The following is an 18,022-nucleotide window of genomic DNA, read 5'->3' on the forward strand; positions in this document are numbered from 1 at the left end:
ATAAATATTTCTATAAAATAAATATAGTTATCTAAAATTTAAATTCAAACCTCTATAATTTTAAATATCTAAATTCGAAGATAGTAATTATCTATTCGAAGACAGTTTGAGGGAGAACTAGAAGGGACTTGCCATGATTGGAATCTGGAGGAGATTGGAATTTGAGAAGTGAAAAACTTAAAAAAACAAATTTAATAAACCGAATGGTATAAACCAAAAAATTAGTTTGGCCATTTTTTCTCTTTCTTTCTTCTTAGTTTTGTCGCACTCCTAATTATCCTAATTATTCTGGAATTTGGATAGTTGTCCAACTCACATCCTAGTATCCTACCCCTAACAAAAAAAAAAAAGTATGTCTGAGAATGATTTTGATAGAGAAAAATCGTTTTTTTATTATTTTTTAGCATTTTTAAAATTACTTATATTCTCAAATCTCAACATGTCTTGATATTTTATAACACAACTTATTCTCACGAAATATAACAAACAAGATTATCTTTTCTTTTTTCTCACGAAATATAACAAACAAGATTATCTTTTCTTTTTTCAACTGAAATGGTCTGTATTTTGTTGGTCGTTGTTGTTGTTCTGAAAATGAAATTAATAGAATGTTGCATGCAGGCAATCTATTGATATGCTGGGAAGTGTTCATTCTCCAAGTCTTGGGCTTATAGCAACTCCATCATTAGCCAGATTAGGAAGCTCGTTTCTGTCTTCTTCCATAACAAGGAGATTCACTCCTGAAGCGTTCTCTTCTTCCCTATCCAAACCATTCCTCCCAGTCCCCACTGCAATTGCAGTTGATGACCACCTCAAACACCATAGCTCTTACTCTCCTCTCGGCCCTCATCCACTTCCCACCAGGCGCTCTTCCTTGTCCGTCCGGAAGGATGACAAAGACAAGTCCGTCGTCGCCATTGACGCCCATGGCCTTCCCATTTCTCGCCAAAGCTCCTTCGGCCAAGCCGTTGTTAATGGTAAAAAACTGCCCTTCTACTTCTACTTCTCCTTCTTCTGATTCCATTCCAGAATGAAAATTAAATTCTTTTAATTTTTGCGATTTAGGTATCAATGTGCTGTGTGGGGTGGGAATTCTTTCGACCCCGTACGCCATGAAACAGGGAGGATGGATGGGGATTTCAATTTTGATGGTATTTGCAGCCCTTTCTTTCTACACTGGGATCCTCCTGCGTGCTTGTTTGGACAGCAGGCCTGGCCTCGAAACTTACCCTGACATTGGCCAAGCTGCTTTTGGCGCCACGGGCCGTGTCGCCATTTCGGTAATTGTCATTCATTTGTGTTCTCTTTTCCTTTCGGAGTTTCTAGGTAGATGGGGTTTAAGATTTTGATGAGATTTCTTGTGGATGCAGATTATATTGTACGTGGAATTATACGTAAGTGCTACTTCTTGACTCTGACATTTTATTAATTTTTGGGTAAGGCTTACTTAACGTTGGGGACACTACTAAATTTGATATTCTACATCACACACCATGTGGCAAGTTTCTTGTCCGCCAGCGCTCTTTTATGACTTTGGGACCACGTTTTGATCTGGGTCTCTTTCTTTGTCTGTAATGGAAAAGACCCAAAGTTTTGAATCGTCTTAGAATAATTGAAATAGTATGAATTAGGTTTATTAGCTCAGAAAATGTTGAATAAGATTTATTCGAGTAATTTCAGTTTACAATCTCGAAATACCTTCTTTATTACTTTCTTTAGTTACCATTGTTTATCTGCGGAACTTCAATTTAAAGAGAAAATGACGATTTGAATGACGATTTTTTGAAAAAAATTATGACGACTTAAAAAGAAAAATAAGACTGATGAAATAGAAGAAGTGATCAAAACTCTTTTTTTCCCGTTAATTGCATGTTCATGCATAGGATGCTTGGCATCTTTAGGAGATGCCCAAGTGTTTGAGAAAATTACTGAGAGAAAACATCAAGCCTAGCCACCGATTTACATGTTGAATTTTGTACTGTAGCTAACTACTTTCGACCTTTGGCTAATTGAATAGGCAAAACGGTTCTTCTTTTCCCTTTTTTTTTTCCTCTATGTTTCTTCACAATGATAGTAATTATTTTCTTCTGAAAGATGGAACTTAGCCGAGAATCAAGCACCGATGTCATTATCTTAGCTGTTTTTGTTTCACAATCCATTCATTGTCATTTGACCTTTTCTATTTTCGGATAAGGATAGAGGATCTTCGACATCACCCTTTACAGTTCCTCATTCTTTTCATTCTTATAGATTAAAGATATAGCAATATTATTGAATTTAGACCAGAATACATGATTTCAACCAGAAAATCTGGATAGCATGTGGACCCTCTGACAAATGAAAAGGATTTTCCACTGGGCCAATAAACGTCTGGTGAAAAGATATAAAGCTTATTCATCATCCCTAAGGCAAACGTGGGATGGGACCTGCATTATAACCCAAATCAATATTTTTGCATAACGCTTGTGCCTGCTGATGCAACGTGCTTCTTTTTTCCTAATGATTTTGAAACAATAAATTAGGCACAATGTTGACGAAGTGACCAAACTAGATATGCTAGTCTTGCAGGCTTCTTGTATTGAGTACATAATTCTGGAGAGTGACAATTTGTCTACATTGTTTCCCAATGCGCACATAAATTTTGGCGGATTCCAATTAAATTCACACCTTTTATTCGCTATAGCAACTGCCCTTGCTGTTCTTCCAACTGTTTGGCTTCGTGATCTCAGTATTCTAAGTTATATATCTGGTGAGCTGGCTAAAATTTATCAGTCAAAATATATTTACGAGTTTACTTGTTTATTGCTTACATTTATTGTCAGTATTATATTGGCTTCTTTGTTTTTGTTTCAGTTGCCACATACTCTCTCTGAGTTGGTTATTTTCCGCGCATCATGTTACACCAATTTTTTAGCCAAATATTCTGCTTTGAAACTCCAATACAATGTCGCGCAACAAATGTTACTGACAAAAATTGTTGACTTGTTATTATGAAATGACCTATTTTAGTCCTGAGTCTCCTGACTGAGGCTTCTGAAAAAATTGTTAAGGATGGTTTTTTCTTCCTTCTTCCTTGCAGCTGGTGGAGTTATTGCATCAATCACGGTGGTTGTGTGCTTGTTCTGGGTTGGGTTGGTGGATGATGTCGGTTTCCAGAGCCCGGTGACTCCACTAAACCTCTCAACTCTCCCAGTTGCTCTGGGTCTGTACGGCTTCTGCTACTCAGGACATGCTGTATTTCCTAACATCTATAGTTCCATGGAAAAACAAAGCCAATTCCCAGCAGTCCTTTTGACATGGTAATTTCATATAGTTAGCCGTGTTCATCTCTAACTTTCTACTTCTGCATGTTGCTATTAATTTGATTTAAATTTGTATCATTCTTGAGGACCTCTGAAGTAGTAATCATATAGGCCTTTTAGTGCTTTTTGTTTATCGTTTAACTAGTTGCTAAACTCAGCTCCAATAGTGGAACTCCATGTGTTAACATGTTTTGGTCGATCAAAATTATTGACACATTTATTTATTAATAATACGAAGAAAAAATGGGGCTCTGCTTTGTCATTTAAGAAATCTTGGCGTTGCCTGATTTGACTGTTTGTCACCCTTCTCATTGATGGACTAATAAGATCCCGCAAACTATTTATAAAAAATAATCATCTAAGATGTTTACTACACTAATAGCATTTAATTTCCTTAAAAGTGCAGTTTTGGCATTTGTACTTTGATGTATGCTGGATCTGCTATTATGGGATACTTAATGTTTGGAGAATCGACATTATCCCAGTACACTCTTAACCTGCCCCAGGATTTGGTTGCCTCAAAGATTGCTGTGTGGACTACGGTATGGTGGTCAATTTCTCCTCAAACGATTCATTGTTGATGCTTAATTTTTCACCTTGTCAAAATAACCATATTTGTTTCCTGGCCTATATCTGTTTTCCCACCAAACTGCTCGTTTAATTCATGTGCTGTATGTTAAAGAAATAAAATCTGATGTCCAAATTCTTTTTGATATGGAAGGGTGGCACAAGGATCTTAATTGCACTCCTGTTTTTTAATACCCTTATATTTAAAACAATGCTGTTACAATTGGCAAGTTCGCCATGTGCTTGTATTATTGTTTTTAATTTCACTGAACGTGCTTCATTGGTGGCCAAAAGAAAGTTTGTTATTGATTTGAAAGCATTAGTTATATTAAATGTTAGATTGATATGATTTGTATGTGAGGTCAATGAAGGGATCTGCTATGCTAGCTCTCTGTTTCCCTTGCATGGTCTTATTTTAGTGTTCTGTAGTTGTTTCTGCATGTTGTTACTTTTGTACCCAATTTCTACTGTCACTGTCTGCAAACCAATTGCTCATGTTTCTTATTTGTCCTTTTGCAGGTAGTAAACCCCTTTACCAAATATCCTTTCAGTGTGATATATACTTGTTACGAGTACGATTTGGCTTGTGCCCAAGCATTTAAGTGAACTTCACAACAAAATTCTTTGCTTCTAGTAGCTTCTCACGGCAGTATGATTTCCTTGACTCACATCCCATAATATGAAAAAGGCCAATATACAAATTACTCGTAATAATCAGAAACTAATATTATGCTCTTAGTCTCATTTTTCTCGTTTTTGCTCAACCGTAATTCTGCAAGCATATTTGAACCAGAAGAATGATGTTTCTCCTTAATTAGTCCCACATATGCATTAACAATATCTCCAGTTGCAATGAGTCTGGAGGAGTTTATACCACCAAACCATGCCAAGACTCATATTTATTCCATGCTCATTAGAACAGCTCTTGTAATTTCCACCTTACTTGTCGGCCTTTCTCTCCCCTTTTTCGGTAAGTTAAGTTTATCTTCACGACTTTATTTCCATACCAATCTATGGTGAAGAAAAAGCTTCATTTTCTTCAATCACCTCTTGGCCTTGGCAAAATGAGTGAATCCTCACTTCCCAATGCAGGTCTTATGATGGCATTGATTGGATCGTTGTTAACAATGCTTGTGGTAAGTCTTTCTTCTGCAATGCAGTAAGTTTACTCGTCCGAGCTCTCGAGATCCTTCATTTCTGGTACTAACTCATTCATTAATGGCTGAACTATCAAATCTGTCTTGCAGACTTTAATACTCCCTTGTGTCTGTTACCTCAGCATTTTGAGGGGGAAAATAACATTTTTGCAGGTAAAAACTTCCTCTGCTTTCAAGAATTCGACTGATCAATTACATAACATCATTTTACGTAAAGACCTTTCTTTTCTTCTTTTTTCTCTACAGAGAGCACTTTGTCTAATAGTTATAACAGTAGGAGTTGTTGCGTCAGCATTTGGATCATATGCATCTCTCGAGAAAATCATTGAGAAATTGATGAGCGGCTGAAGATTTATGTATTCTCAACCGGCAAGGATCACTGGTTATGCAGCATAGATTCTGGTAGATTCTGTGAGTTATAGAGGAACTTTAGGTATCATGTGAACTTGTTTGTCACTACCTTTAGACATCAATCAAAACCATTTTGTTACAATATTAATAGAGATTGTGAATACAGCCATGGATTCTTCCAATTTCTCGAATATCATGACTGCAACTTTCTTGGTGCACTTCCCAGTTCCAATTAAGATGTTTTAGCACAATTTATGGAGTGTAAAGCCAGAGCTTATATAACTTGTGTAGGGCTTCAAACTTCAAAGTGCTGTCACTTCATTATTCAAAAGGATTGGAGAAGAAGAAGAAGAAGAAAAAGAAAAGGTATTTCATCTCTTCTTTTCTCCTTGTCTTCTTCCCCATTGATAAATAATCATTGGTTTTGGTTAGGGAAAATTCCACACAAATTAAAACAAATTTGCACTCAGTTTTGGACACCTCAAGAAAACACCACCAATTGAGCTAATTTTTCCATAACAAAACTACTGTACTTGATCCAGCAGTTCAAGAAGCAGTGATTCTTTACACAAGTAAATTTCTTTTCAAAAGAGGCACAGTGTCATTCCTCTCGAGGTTGTTCAACAAGTTTTCACAACTTTGGGTCTCCATGCTAGGCAAATCAAACAACCATTCTCTCCAATAAATGGATTCATAATCCGTTTTGTCAAAGGTTCACCTTTTGATTCTACAGAATCGTCGTTAGAAGTCGAGCTCTTTACTGGAAGCTGAGGGCTTCCAAGATCACTCCCTTCTACAATTCGATTTACCATCTCCGTGACCTCGCTCATTTTGGGGCGCACCGCAGCCTTCCGAACCAAACAGCGGTTAGCTACAGCTGCTAGTTTATAGGCAGCTTTAATAGAATACTTACCTTCAAGTCTTGGGTCCAGTATCAGCTCGAACTTCTTTAAGTCGGATAGGTGCAGTCTGACCCAATCCAAGAGCTTTTGCTCGCCTTTGGGGCGGTTCCGATCTAGGGGACGCCTACCAGTAATCAGTTCATACAGGAAAACGCCATAGCTCCATACATCGATTTTTGCTGTGAGTCGTCCGGTTTGAAGGTATTCAGGAGCTGCATATCCAATTGTTCCTACAATCTGCACATGGATATAGTCTATTTATTATTGAATCAGAATTCACTGAAAAATAAATGCGCAAGACTGATACGAACCGCCGTAGAGACGTGACTTAATCCATCTGAAGGCCCAAGCCTGGCCAATCCAAAGTCAGACAACTTAGCATTCCACTTGTCATCCAGAAGTATATTTGAAGACTTGAAATCCCTAAATATTATCTGCAAGAGTAACGATGTTCACTAAGTTCACTAGCTTTTGCTCAAGAAAGTAATCTCGACAACATAAAATTCTTGCAAAATCATAAGGTACCTGGAAATCCATTCCTTCATGTAGATATGCCAAGCCACGAGCAGTATCCTGTGCTATTTTCATTCTTATTGCCCATGGAAGAGAACTATGAAACCTGCTTGATAAATGATCCTGCACACTCCGATTCGGCATATATTCGTACACGAGTAATCGCTGGATCCCTCTTTCATCATCCTCTGCACAGTAGCCAAGTAACTTGACGAGATTGGGATGTTCAACGACGCCCAAAAAGTTAACTTCTGTCACCCATTCCTTGTGACCCTATTGGATAGGACGGTACCGAAATCATATAACTTCTGAAATGCAATACTAATCATAAAGTTCATGACCAAACTAGCTCATTATCAACTATTAGGTCCTACAAGTAATATCAAATAAATTTATCCAGCTAAAGCATTCTCCACACACTTGATAGTAGATATTTTACATTACCAAACTAATACTACTGCATTCTTTTCATTGTTTATATTCCTTTTTAATCAAAATTCTCAAAATAAGGCTCTAAAAGGTAAAGGCTTTTAACCAAATTTCCAAAGCATGTCCATGCTTCAGTAGTAGAAACAATTGGTATGCAGCTAAAATCGATGTAATGGGCTAGTATACTTGTTCTTTCCCATCCCAAAACAGTTCATACTCAACGAAATTGGATTCCGAGAGATGAAAAACTGTAATCAACCAGAAGTATAAAGGAACAATAGAGGTTTGTTGTTCAGGTGGATGTTATGGAGGTGTGTTGATAGAGCTTCTTTGTGGATGTTGTGGAGAGAACGGAACAACAGAGTTTTTGAAGGAAATGTCTCTAATTTTGACAGGTTCATTGAATAGTGTACAGCTTAAGACATCTCTTTGGTGCCATAAACACAAGGATTCTTTTTGTAATCATAGCTTATCCTCGATTCTACAGGATCGAAAAGCGCTATGCTAGGAGGTGCTCTCTCATCCCCTGCCCTGAGGTTGTCTCGTCTTTGCTTTTAGTTTGTAAATTTATTTGTAAATATGTAATTATGGCAATTCAAACTCAGCATGGACAAGAAAAAGAACAGATCATGGAAACAAGTTCATATCTAAGGAAAAAAAAAACAAAAAACTTTGGGTAGAAAACTTGCCTGCAATCCTCTTCTACTCAATTGCTTAACAGCAATATCTATTCTTTTATATGGATCTTCTGTGTTGCGAATGGCCCCTCTGTAGACACTACCAAATCCTCCTTCTCCAATCATGAGTGAGCGGCTGAAATTCTTTGTGGCTGCTTTCAAATCTGAGAATGTGAACTCCCTAAGATTACTCTGTCTCTGAGACAAAGCTGCAAAAGATTTAGCGGAAGATGCTGCACTGACTTCTGAGACATTCTGAGAATTCAAATCAGAGTCAAACATCTTAAGATCTTGATTCATCGACGTCGAATTAGAGGCCGAGGAGAGAATCGAAATAGATTTCGTCGTAGTCCTTGGCTCAACATTTCTCTCGTTGTTGAATAAATAGAAACACTTCATAGTCAGTCCCCTCCAAAAGCTGATTCCCTCACTGCACAAAAACAACACCACACAATGTAAATTCTGAGCCTGATCAAGTATATTTCTGCTTATGTATTTGCTAGCTCTAACTGATCTTGATTCAAGAGGATGAAACCAGAAAATTGAGGAGCTTTCATATTCAAAAGCATGATTTCTAGCTGTTGGAGAAACCCAAAAAGTTTTCCTCACTTTCAAGTCCAGATTTTCAGTGTTTTCTTTGGTATGATATCCAAAATGGATTCATTAGATTTTCAGTTTCCCTCTTGACCCCAGATGAAGGAAAAATTCTGAATTCTCTTGGAAATCTTGGACACTGAACCCCACTACGAAGAAATTGAGCTGATTTTATAACACAAAGTTTAGAAAATCAAGAAATCTCCATTGCTTTCCACAGAAAACTAAGAAGATCAGGGAGGAAGAAAAATTCACCTATCATATATGTCCAAACTTGTGTCGAAATTTGAAATGCATTCGCTGAACAACAGAAACCTCAATATTGACAACCTTAAAGAGCATAGCAGGATCCAGAACAGAGGTTTGAGAACATTGAAGGACACGACGAGCTCCCCATGATCTAGGGGAAGTCAATACAAGGCAGCTAAAATTCAGCTCACCAACCCAAAAACCCATTTCAAAAATAACCCAAAAACTCAAAAAAGAAATTAGAGGTATAGAAACAGTAAACGCCCAACAAAAAAGATATTAAATTTCAAAGGTAATTGACAAGCAGAAGGGACAATCTTGTAGCAAATGGCTGGTTTTTGGTGTGAAAAGGGGCCAAGAGAGAGAACCGAGTGAAACAAGGAAAAGTCCACAACAGGGGAAGAGAATGAGTCGTGGATTTGTTCCCCATGATTATTAAATATTATAGAATTCTATCGTTACGTGTCTTCCCAAGCAGTCTCTATCTGGTTCAGATTTCCAGAAAATCGCCAAATGGATATTATTTCGCCCTCTGATTTAATAAATAACCAAATAATCTTTCCTTAATATCATAAAATAAGGGCTCTTAATGTGTTTGATCGTAAGATTCGAAGGTCAAGATCTGCGGAGTTCGGATGAGGTGTACCGAAATTCGAGGCACCTACAAAATAAGATTAGTACTCCAACAAGCAAATCAGTACTCTATCCAATCTATTCCTCATTGTCTTTGCACCTGTAGGTGTTCTTCAAGATTGGTTCGCACTTGGAGTAGGTCGATCGGTCGGCCAAACGTAGATCAGTTTGGCTAGCATTTGTCGAACTGTCAAGACATCTATCAATTTGAAAGTTACTATTGAATTTCTTATCATTTTATAGAAAGCTATTTATGATGTTAACACGTGACAGGTTATAAATGGCCTCCAACCTAACGTAATTTCTACTCGGTTTATGAGATGGGTTAACGTTAAAACATTGATTGAATTTTCATTTTGTGATGGTTAGAAATGATCAATACGCGGAGGAAATTTAGGAAGTATCCTCTCCGTATAAGTGTTGATACTATATTTATAGAAAAGTCAGCAACTTTTTTTGCTAGAAGATTTAATAGCAATAAGTACTTGGTAAGTCTATGGCTGGGCCACATGATTAGAGATGCATTTAAGGAGATTCGAAGAAGTACTGGAAATGATCTTACAAGTGTAAGAATCATTTATTCAAATTCTTCGCAATAAATATCTCCATGGACCCTCAGCTGCAAGATCTCTATCATATAAGATGATATTAAAATGGAGTAGATCAAGTTGAGCTCAGGAATTTTGGGTCCAATTTAAATGTTCAATTTTTCCGACCTAAACAACTCTAATTAAATCACGAAACTACTTATTGGTGGATTCAAATGATGAAAGTATTAGTCTCAAATATCACTAAGTAGGGGCAATATTTACATGTGGTTGGAACTTTGCAAGAATTTGCAAATCATAATGATTTTAAAATCATTTATGTTGTTGGGTTAGTCAAGAAAAATAAGAAATTTAAAATTTAAAAGGTTTTGAAATCATGTTTTGTTAAAAAAAAATTCATTTCAAATAAAGGTTGGAATTAAAAAGTAACACATAGCAAATATATCCTATTTTATAGGACAACAAAAAACATTATATTATTATTATTTGTGTATACAATATCATACAAAGGCCTAACAATAAAATGTTATACTTTCTTTTCATTTCTCGTGAATATTCAAAAAATTTTAATTTAAATGATTTTAAATTCATTTGATTGAAAGGAAAGAATTTGAACTCATTTACTTCTTTTAAATTTTTAAAATTTGAAATAATTTCTATCCAATCACGCAGCATTAGTGCAGATAGCAAAAGAATAAAAAATGGTGAGATAACAGTAAAGTAATGTTGGAGTAGAAAACAAAGATTTGAACCATTCTGTTTGCTCCACTGAGATAAAAACAAAAGAAGCCTTTTGAATGACAAAGGCGTCCATTAAGTAGAGGTTTCATCTTCATCTTCATCTGATCTTCAAAGACAATACTTTTCAAATGGTGGGAGAGAGATTAGAAAGTGACATGGAAATGGTATTTTCAAATGATGAAGTTTGTGGATCACAATTACCATCTACTTTTCAACTTTTCATTTACGTGAGGACTACAGGTACTCTCTTTCAATCATCTTGTTACTTGTAGAATAAAATATTCACAAAATTTAGCTCTTGAATGAACTGCTATGTCATTTCTTATCATTTTTCCAACATTATGCTCATCTTTCTCTCTCTCTCTCTCTCTCTATATATATATGTATATATATTTGTCTTTATGCCAATGTTTGAAATCTTCAAAATGTTCTGTTTTTCTCATGCATCTTCTTTCTATGAGGAGGAGGTTTAGACATCAATAAAAACAGAAGAGTTGGATTGAAATAGAGAAGGAAAAAAGTGAAGAAAGCAGAGGAAATGGGAACGTTTGAAAACAGGATATTCAAGTTTGTAACTTTTTGTTACTAGAAGTAATAATAAAAGTTTTACCTTCAATTGGAATTCAACCTTTTTTTTTCTCTTCTTTTTCTCAATTGAAATGGGCAAGTATTGAAACAGTGAAATCAGGAAGCTGCCTAGCATTGACATCAACGAGTGGCGGCCATAGTTTATTTATTTTTTTAACATGTGCCATGGAAGAAGACAACCAAGTGCGTCAAATTGGCGTCTGAAAATTGAAATGTTCGGCAGGGAGAAGTTGCAAAGAGGACCAAGACTGAACATAGTTACATGAAAACTTACAGCAGCCTCCTTCGTGACCCCACGTTGTCTTTGCAGCCTCTCCCTCTCTCTCTCTCTACACCCACCAAGTTTTTTCCTCCTTTGACCTCTGACGGCTATGTGAAAAATGGTCGTTGAGCTTTTCAAACTCCAATCTATAAAACCCATTTCTCCTCCTTCCTTAGATCTTTATCTTTGTGATTTAACTCAAAAGTTTTTGTTGATGTCTTCACATAACTTCTAATTTTGCATTGACTCGAAGCTTAAAGTTATGAACTTGAAGAACCCCAGAATTTGTTCCATTTTCACGGCTCTTCTTCTCGTGGGATTCAGCTGGGAACAGTTTGTTCATAGCCAAAATGTGGATGGCAATCAGTTTGTTAGCCCTGCAGCACTTCCATTTATCACATCCATGGCCAACAGTCAGCTCTCCAATTTGAGCTCAATCATCAACACCGAACTCAGTAGCCGCTTCAGTTTCTGCTCCAGGGACTCGTTAGTTCTTTTCCTTGAACTTCCAATTCTGCGCTCTGTTTGATGATAGAGAACCCTGGTTTACACTTTACTCTTTTATGGGTTCTGGGAAACGAAATAACGTTTCGTTATGGAATCTTGAGCTAGGAGCTTTTTGACTTATTAATTTAGTTCTGATTCTGAACCACAAAGCGAGGCATAGTAATATCCTTGCCATTCTTTTAGATGGTTGTTCAGTTTGTTACTTCTTTTGCTTGCAAAATGATTTGAAGATTAATTTATTGTTTCAGGCAAGCTGATTGGAACAAAGCCTTTAACTTTTCGTCTAATCTCGACTTCTTGTCATCTTGCCTACAGAAGAACAATGGTATGAGTAATCCGTAAGTAAAAAGAAAAAGAATCCTCCATTTCTATAGTAATTTGGTAGTGTCACATTATTCTAATTTCATTTTTTTTTTGCAACAGGGGATCTCACAAAGCGCCTGTGTACAGCAGCAGAAATCAATTTTTACTTCGACAGTATCATTGTTCAAAGTCCTGCAAGTGGCTCCTTCTTGAAACTTAACAAGAATTGTAACTTGACATCATGGGCTTCCGGTTGTGAGCCAGGATGGGCATGCAGCATTGGCCCTGATCAGCAGGTTGACCTTAGAAATTCCCAGCAAATCCCTTCAAGAATGCATGATTGCCAAGCTTGTTGCGAGGGTTTCTTCTGTCCTCAGGGTCTTACATGCATGATACGTAAGTATTTAGACATATAACTATAACTGCTTGCTCTTCACAATTGACTGTAGTTTCCGTATTTCAGTGTCAGCATTACTAGTCTCTAGGAAATATGAAGTTGGTCATTTTCATTGCCCTTGCAAATTTTGAGTTTTTAAAATCTTGTTCTATACCCTTTATATAAATTGCTGATTTTTTATCTTTTGTTTCCCCTTGGTTATGCAAAGGCCTCTCACTTTCTGACGGTTTCTGTCTTGTGTGTTGTATCTCACAGCATGTCCATTAGGATCCTATTGTCCCTCTGCCAAGTTGAATAGAACAACTGGAGTATGTGAACCGTAAGTTCAAAATATAACTCTGTAATTCATTTCTCTATGGTCTTTGGCATAATGTCACTATGAAGTTATCCATTTTCTTGATTTTGCAGGTATCTTTACCAGCTACCACCTGGGCGACCCAACCATACATGTGGAGGAGCAAATATGTGGGCTGATGTTGGCCGTAGTAGCGAGATGTTCTGTTCAGATGGATCTTTTTGTCCATCAAGCATCCAAAAAATTCCTTGCAGTAGTGGGTATGGACCTGTATTCAAGCACTGATTTGTTGTCACTAATGTTTGCTGGTTGAAGCTTCTTAGTAAGAATATCATAAAAGTTTACGTGCTCGAGTTATGTCCTAGTTCTATATCTAGCTTTCTAATCCTATTCATTTCTTTTGCTGCCATGGCAGATATTACTGCAGGATGGGTTCTACTTCTCAGAACAGTAAGTGCTATACTGGATTCCATATACTTGCTAATTGCAACGTAAACTATTTTCTCCACTAGATGTCTCTTTCGACATGTTATTAATATTTAGTTATTCTATTCTGGATCTGTTCCTTTGCTGAGTAAGACATGGAGAGAATTTGACGTTTCGCCAAATATCTTGCAGGGTGCTTCAAGCTTACTTCATGTGATGCAAACACCACAAATCAGAATATTCATGCTTATGGAGTTATGCTCTTAGTAAGTAATTTACCCGAGTGAAAAATCTGAGTAAGCTGGCTGTATGATTGTTCTACTTCCGTCAGTGAAAGGATTCAAATCTTTCAAACTACTGTTTCTGAATTGCAATACAAACTTCATGACATATTTGCCATCGAATGTTTTGGGTTTCCTTTTTGGTTTCAGTTTCAATTGTTCATCTTGCCTTTCCATTTGTAATTTCTTACATAGAAAAGTTCTGTATCAACTCTACTAAGATAAGGTAACAAGAGGGATAAAGGTCGGCACTTTCATTTGCTTATGCAGGTGGCTTTGAGCACTGTGCTACTCATAATTTACAATTTCTCCGACCAAGTTCTTGCTGCTAGAGAAAGGAGACTGGCTAAATCTAGGGAAGCTGCAGCCAAAAGTGCAAGGGCAACAGCAAAAGCACAACAAAGGTGGAAAGCTGCAAAAGATGCTGCTAAGAAGCATGCAAGTGGGTTGCAAGTTCAACTTTCACGAAAACTTTCGCGAATGAAAAGTTCAGATTCAGAGAAATTTAAGATTTTGAATCAATCTGATTCTGAAATGGATGACAATTTATCAACTTCACATTCACATATTCCAACCACGTCGTCGGCCTCATCTGTGCACATAGAAGGAAGAAAAAATAATCAGATTGACCTCATTGGGATGATACATGAAATTGAAAGAGACCCTGATGGTTATGAAGGCATACATTCTGAATCTGGAGGAGGAGAGGGTACTGAGAAAAACATGCCAAAGGGAAAGCATTCAAGTACTCGTAGCCAGATTTTTAAGTATGCTTATGTCCAGCTTGAGAAAGAAAAAGCTCAGCAGCAAGAGAACCACAATCTTACTTTCTCTGGTGTTATTAAAATGGCAACTAATCCTGAGAAAGGAAGGCGTCCACCAATTGAAGTTTCTTTTAATGACCTAAACCTTACTTTGAAATCAAAAAACAAGCATCTTTTGAGGTGTGTCACTGGAAATATCAAGCCTGGCCGGATTACTGCTGTCATGGGTCCATCCGGGGCGGGAAAAACAACGTTTCTTTCTGCTTTGGCAGGAAAAGCAATTGGATGCAGGACAACAGGTTCTATTCTAATAAATGGGAAGAATGACTCAATTCTGTCCTATAAAAGAATTATGGGTTTTGTGCCTCAAGATGATATCGTACATGGGAACTTGACAGTGGAAGAGAATCTATGGTTCAGTGCAAACTGCAGGTATTTTCGACGTCTACTTTATTTGTTATTTAATGCTTTAACTTGTAAACGTCCTAACCATCCTAAGTACGAAAATATCATGCATTGTTTTCCTGTTCTGAAACATTGGCTTCTAGTTAGAGGCATACGATTGACCATAAGATGGAAATCATGATTTTCTGGATTTCATATTTGGTCTCTTTGTTCTGCATGTTTCAACTATTTTTATCTTAGAAGTTCAATACTTTGTCATGATTAATTTGTACAATAGTGATTTATTTGATGATCGGGACTTATTATTTCATTAAAGAACTATTGAAAAACTTATTCTCTTGAAATTTATGTTATTGCTTGCCTGGTTTTCTCTTTTGTGAACTTGCATTTTCAGTTAATTATTTTGGTGGCTTCTGTTAAGATTTCGCTACTGACTATGAGCATTTTGCTAATGGACTGCTTATTGTCGTAGACTTTCTGTGAACTTGTCCAAAGCAGATAAGGTTCTAATTGTTGAAAGAGTTATTGAGTTCTTGGGGCTCCAGACTGTGAGGAACTCCTTGGTTGGGACAGTCGAAAAGCGAGGAATCTCTGGAGGTCAAAGGAAGAGGGTGAATGTCGGATTAGAAATGGTGATAGAGCCTTCAATTTTGCTCTTAGATGAGCCAACATCTGGGTTGGACAGCTCTTCTTCTCAACTGCTTCTTAGAGCACTCAGGAGAGAAGCTCTTGAAGGTGTGACCATCTGCATGGTGGTTCATCAACCAAGGTAGCTTTTACAACCATACATATGCAAAAATAGTTCTGTGCAGGTTTGAACATGTCCCCTATTTACTAATGTGTGAATTCCTGCTTCAGCTACACCTTATTCAAGATGTTCGACGATTTGGTTCTTCTTGCAAAAGGCGGTTTTACTGTTTATCATGGACCAGCAAAGAGAGTTGAAGAATACTTCTCTGGCCTTGGGATTAATGTCCCAGAGCGTGTCAACCCTCCAGATCACTTCATTGATATTTTGGAGGGTATAGTAACCCCTAATGCAGATATTAGCTATGAAGAGCTTCCTGTTAGATGGTTGCTTTATAATGGTTACCCAGTACCAGCAGATTTGCAGCAGAACTCAGTCGGACTTGCTACGACGACCACAGCAGGTGCAGAGCAAATTAATGGAACAAGAAACCGTGTTTCTGTCGAGCGACAACCTTCTTTAGCTGGGGAGCTATGGCAGGGCGTGCGAAGTAACGTTGAGGAGCATCATGAAAAATTAAGACTGCACTTTTTGAAGACCAAGGATTTATCACATCGAAAAACTCCAGGTGTACTTGTACAGTACAGATACTTTCTCGGGAGGTACATTATATTCATATTCTTTTTAGTTTGAAAAGCAATCTAACATTTTATAGTAGTCAGTTAAAAACCTTCAACATAAATGATCCAGAGATATGGTGTGTCAAAGAAGTTCTTCATGATCCAATTCTCAGAGCTTTACACGTCTCTACATTTTCAGGATCTTATCATTAATTGCTGACATATGATCTCTTCATGGCCATGAATTTCAGGATTGCTAAGCAGCGATTACGTGAATCGAAACTGCAAGTTATAGATTATTTGATCTTGCTTCTTGCTGGTGCCTGCCTGGGATCTATTTCAAATGTTAGTGATCAATCTTTTGGTGTGAGTGGCTATGCCTTCACCATTATTGCAGTTTGTAAGTTACCATTTCTTGTGCTTCATTTCATGAATGCAAACTGAAAAGGCCACTATACTCATTCATTTTTCTCGGCGCCGCTGACCGTGATTGTGTCTTGATTTCAGCTCTTCTAGGCAAGATTGCGGCTTTGAGAACATTTTCTTTGGATAAGTTGGAGTACTGGAGAGAGAGTTCTTCTGGCATGAGTAGTTTGGCTTATTTTCTCGCAAAGGACTCAGTCGACCATTTTAATACCGCAGTTAAGCCGTTGTTGTATCTCTCTATGTTCTATTCCTTCACCAACCCGAGATCTTCCTTTACCGATCATTACGTAGTTTTACTCTGCCTTCTGTACTGTGTGACGGGTATCGCTTATGCTTTGGCCATCCTCTTTCAGCCAGGTGCAGCCCAACTGGTTAGTGAAAGAAAAACAAGTTCTTAGCTTGATGATTTGAATCTGCATATTTCCCTTGATTCTCACTGGCAAAAAATGTACTGTTTTATGCAGTGGTCAGCCATTCTTCCTGTTGTGCTGACCCTCTTTATAACAAGGACACAAACTAGTTCAGCATTGAAGACTCTGTCCAATATTTGCTACCCCAAGTGGGCTTTAGAGGCATTAGTGATTGCAAATGCTGAAAGGTATGACTCAAGTTGCCCTTTACTCTTTACAGTATGCAATTCACAATCAAGTGGCAGTTTAGAATGCTAGATTTGAAACAATGATGATGGAATCCGATGACTAAATCATCGTCGTCGAACGAAAAGTGATCGACAGTTCAAACTTGCTAAGAAAACTGGCCTTGTTGTACAGGTATGATGGAGTGTGGCTGATAACTCGCTGTGGAGCTCTGAATAAAAGTGGGTTTGACCTTCATGACTGGGGCCTCTGCCTACTCCTCCTGATGGCCACAGGTGTGATTTTTCGGGTAATTTCGTACGTTTGTATGTTGATCTTTCGAAGAAAGTAATGCGTGAACTCCAAGACTCGTCACCTCTGCCATGTTCTTCAAGTAGTTAGCAAGCTAGAGCAAGAATACACCATCAGAAGTTCATAACAGGAAGAGACAGTTGAGAAGTTGTATATATTTTACATACTGATTCCTTATTCTTTTATTTAGCAATGTTGCTTCTTCAGGCTCATTATTTGTTGTATTCTTTTGGCAAAAGTTAAAAAGTAGATAACCCAAACCCTGTTTTGTTTATTACCATGTATAGTTTATTTGTAGTAGTGACAGTTCAATTTTAGTTGATTAAGAGTTTCATAAAGACTAGTTTTTTACTTATAAACTTGTGTATGCAGTTTAGGAATATTCCACAATCAAATATTATCTCATTGAGTTCACCATTTCATTTTGAATAGATCCTTTTTACTAGCTTTTTATTTTGATCCTTTAACTTTGAATTTATTTTATTTTTCTCTCAACTTTCAAAATATCAT

General features: G+C 37.2%; 2 protein-coding genes across 5 annotated transcripts in view; one reads left to right on the forward strand and one right to left on the reverse strand.

Annotated features, from left to right (window-relative positions):
• The window catches only part of LOC111006645 (amino acid transporter AVT1C), a 20,028-nt gene extending 2,094 nt beyond the window's left edge, over positions 1-17,934 (forward strand). Inside the window, exons 3-24 of one of the 3 annotated variants that reach the window (XM_088123336.1) lie at positions 622-977; positions 1,066-1,280; positions 1,371-1,394; positions 2,569-2,749; positions 3,080-3,299; positions 3,709-3,844; positions 4,389-4,408; positions 4,694-4,833; positions 11,858-11,999; positions 12,269-12,345; positions 12,444-12,719; positions 12,976-13,039; positions 13,129-13,275; positions 13,431-13,465; positions 13,634-13,707; positions 13,993-14,918; positions 15,364-15,660; positions 15,750-16,241; positions 16,451-16,599; positions 16,707-16,996; positions 17,090-17,223; positions 17,396-17,934. In XM_088123336.1, the coding sequence (XP_087979462.1) occupies positions 622-977; positions 1,066-1,280; positions 1,371-1,394; positions 2,569-2,749; positions 3,080-3,299; positions 3,709-3,844; positions 4,389-4,408; positions 4,694-4,833; positions 11,858-11,999; positions 12,269-12,345; positions 12,444-12,719; positions 12,976-13,039; positions 13,129-13,275; positions 13,431-13,465; positions 13,634-13,707; positions 13,993-14,918; positions 15,364-15,660; positions 15,750-16,241; positions 16,451-16,599; positions 16,707-16,996; positions 17,090-17,223; positions 17,396-17,552 (4,552 nt within the window). In that variant the 3' untranslated portion in view covers positions 17,553-17,934. Of the gene's footprint in view, positions 1-621; positions 978-1,065; positions 1,281-1,370; positions 1,395-2,568; positions 2,750-3,079; positions 3,300-3,708; positions 3,845-4,388; positions 4,409-4,693; positions 4,840-4,961; positions 5,006-5,116; positions 5,180-5,272; positions 5,596-5,724; positions 5,744-11,857; positions 12,000-12,268; positions 12,346-12,443; positions 12,720-12,975; positions 13,040-13,128; positions 13,276-13,430; positions 13,466-13,633; positions 13,708-13,992; positions 14,919-15,363; positions 15,661-15,749; positions 16,242-16,450; positions 16,600-16,706; positions 16,997-17,089; positions 17,224-17,395 lie in introns of those variants that run through there. The other 2 variants (XM_088123335.1, XM_022278672.1) reach the window with 2 other exon arrangements.
• On the reverse strand, positions 5,864-9,140 carry LOC111006646 (Protein kinase superfamily protein). Of its 2 annotated transcripts, XM_022278675.2 has the most exons (6): positions 8,748-9,140; positions 8,508-8,657; positions 7,911-8,328; positions 6,805-7,065; positions 6,591-6,713; positions 5,864-6,516 (listed from the first exon to the last, which is right to left on the reverse strand). In XM_022278675.2, the coding sequence occupies exons 3-6, from the start codon at positions 8,295-8,297 to the stop codon at positions 5,998-6,000; spliced, it is 1,290 nt and encodes a 429-aa protein (XP_022134367.1). In that variant the 5' UTR covers positions 8,298-8,328; positions 8,508-8,657; positions 8,748-9,140; the 3' UTR covers positions 5,864-5,997. The 2 variants fall into 2 exon arrangements, with proteins under 2 accessions (XP_022134367.1, XP_022134365.1); XM_022278673.2 differs by lacking the exon at positions 8,508-8,657 and having other exon boundaries at positions 8,748-9,139.
• Positions 17,935-18,022: the final 88 nt, after the last annotated feature.

Source organism: Momordica charantia, assembly GCF_013281855.1.
Source record: "Momordica charantia cultivar OHB3-1 chromosome 4 unlocalized genomic scaffold, Mcharantia_2.0 BLBB01000004.1, whole genome shotgun sequence".
NCBI classification, from domain to species: Eukaryota; Viridiplantae; Streptophyta; class Magnoliopsida; order Cucurbitales; family Cucurbitaceae; genus Momordica; species Momordica charantia.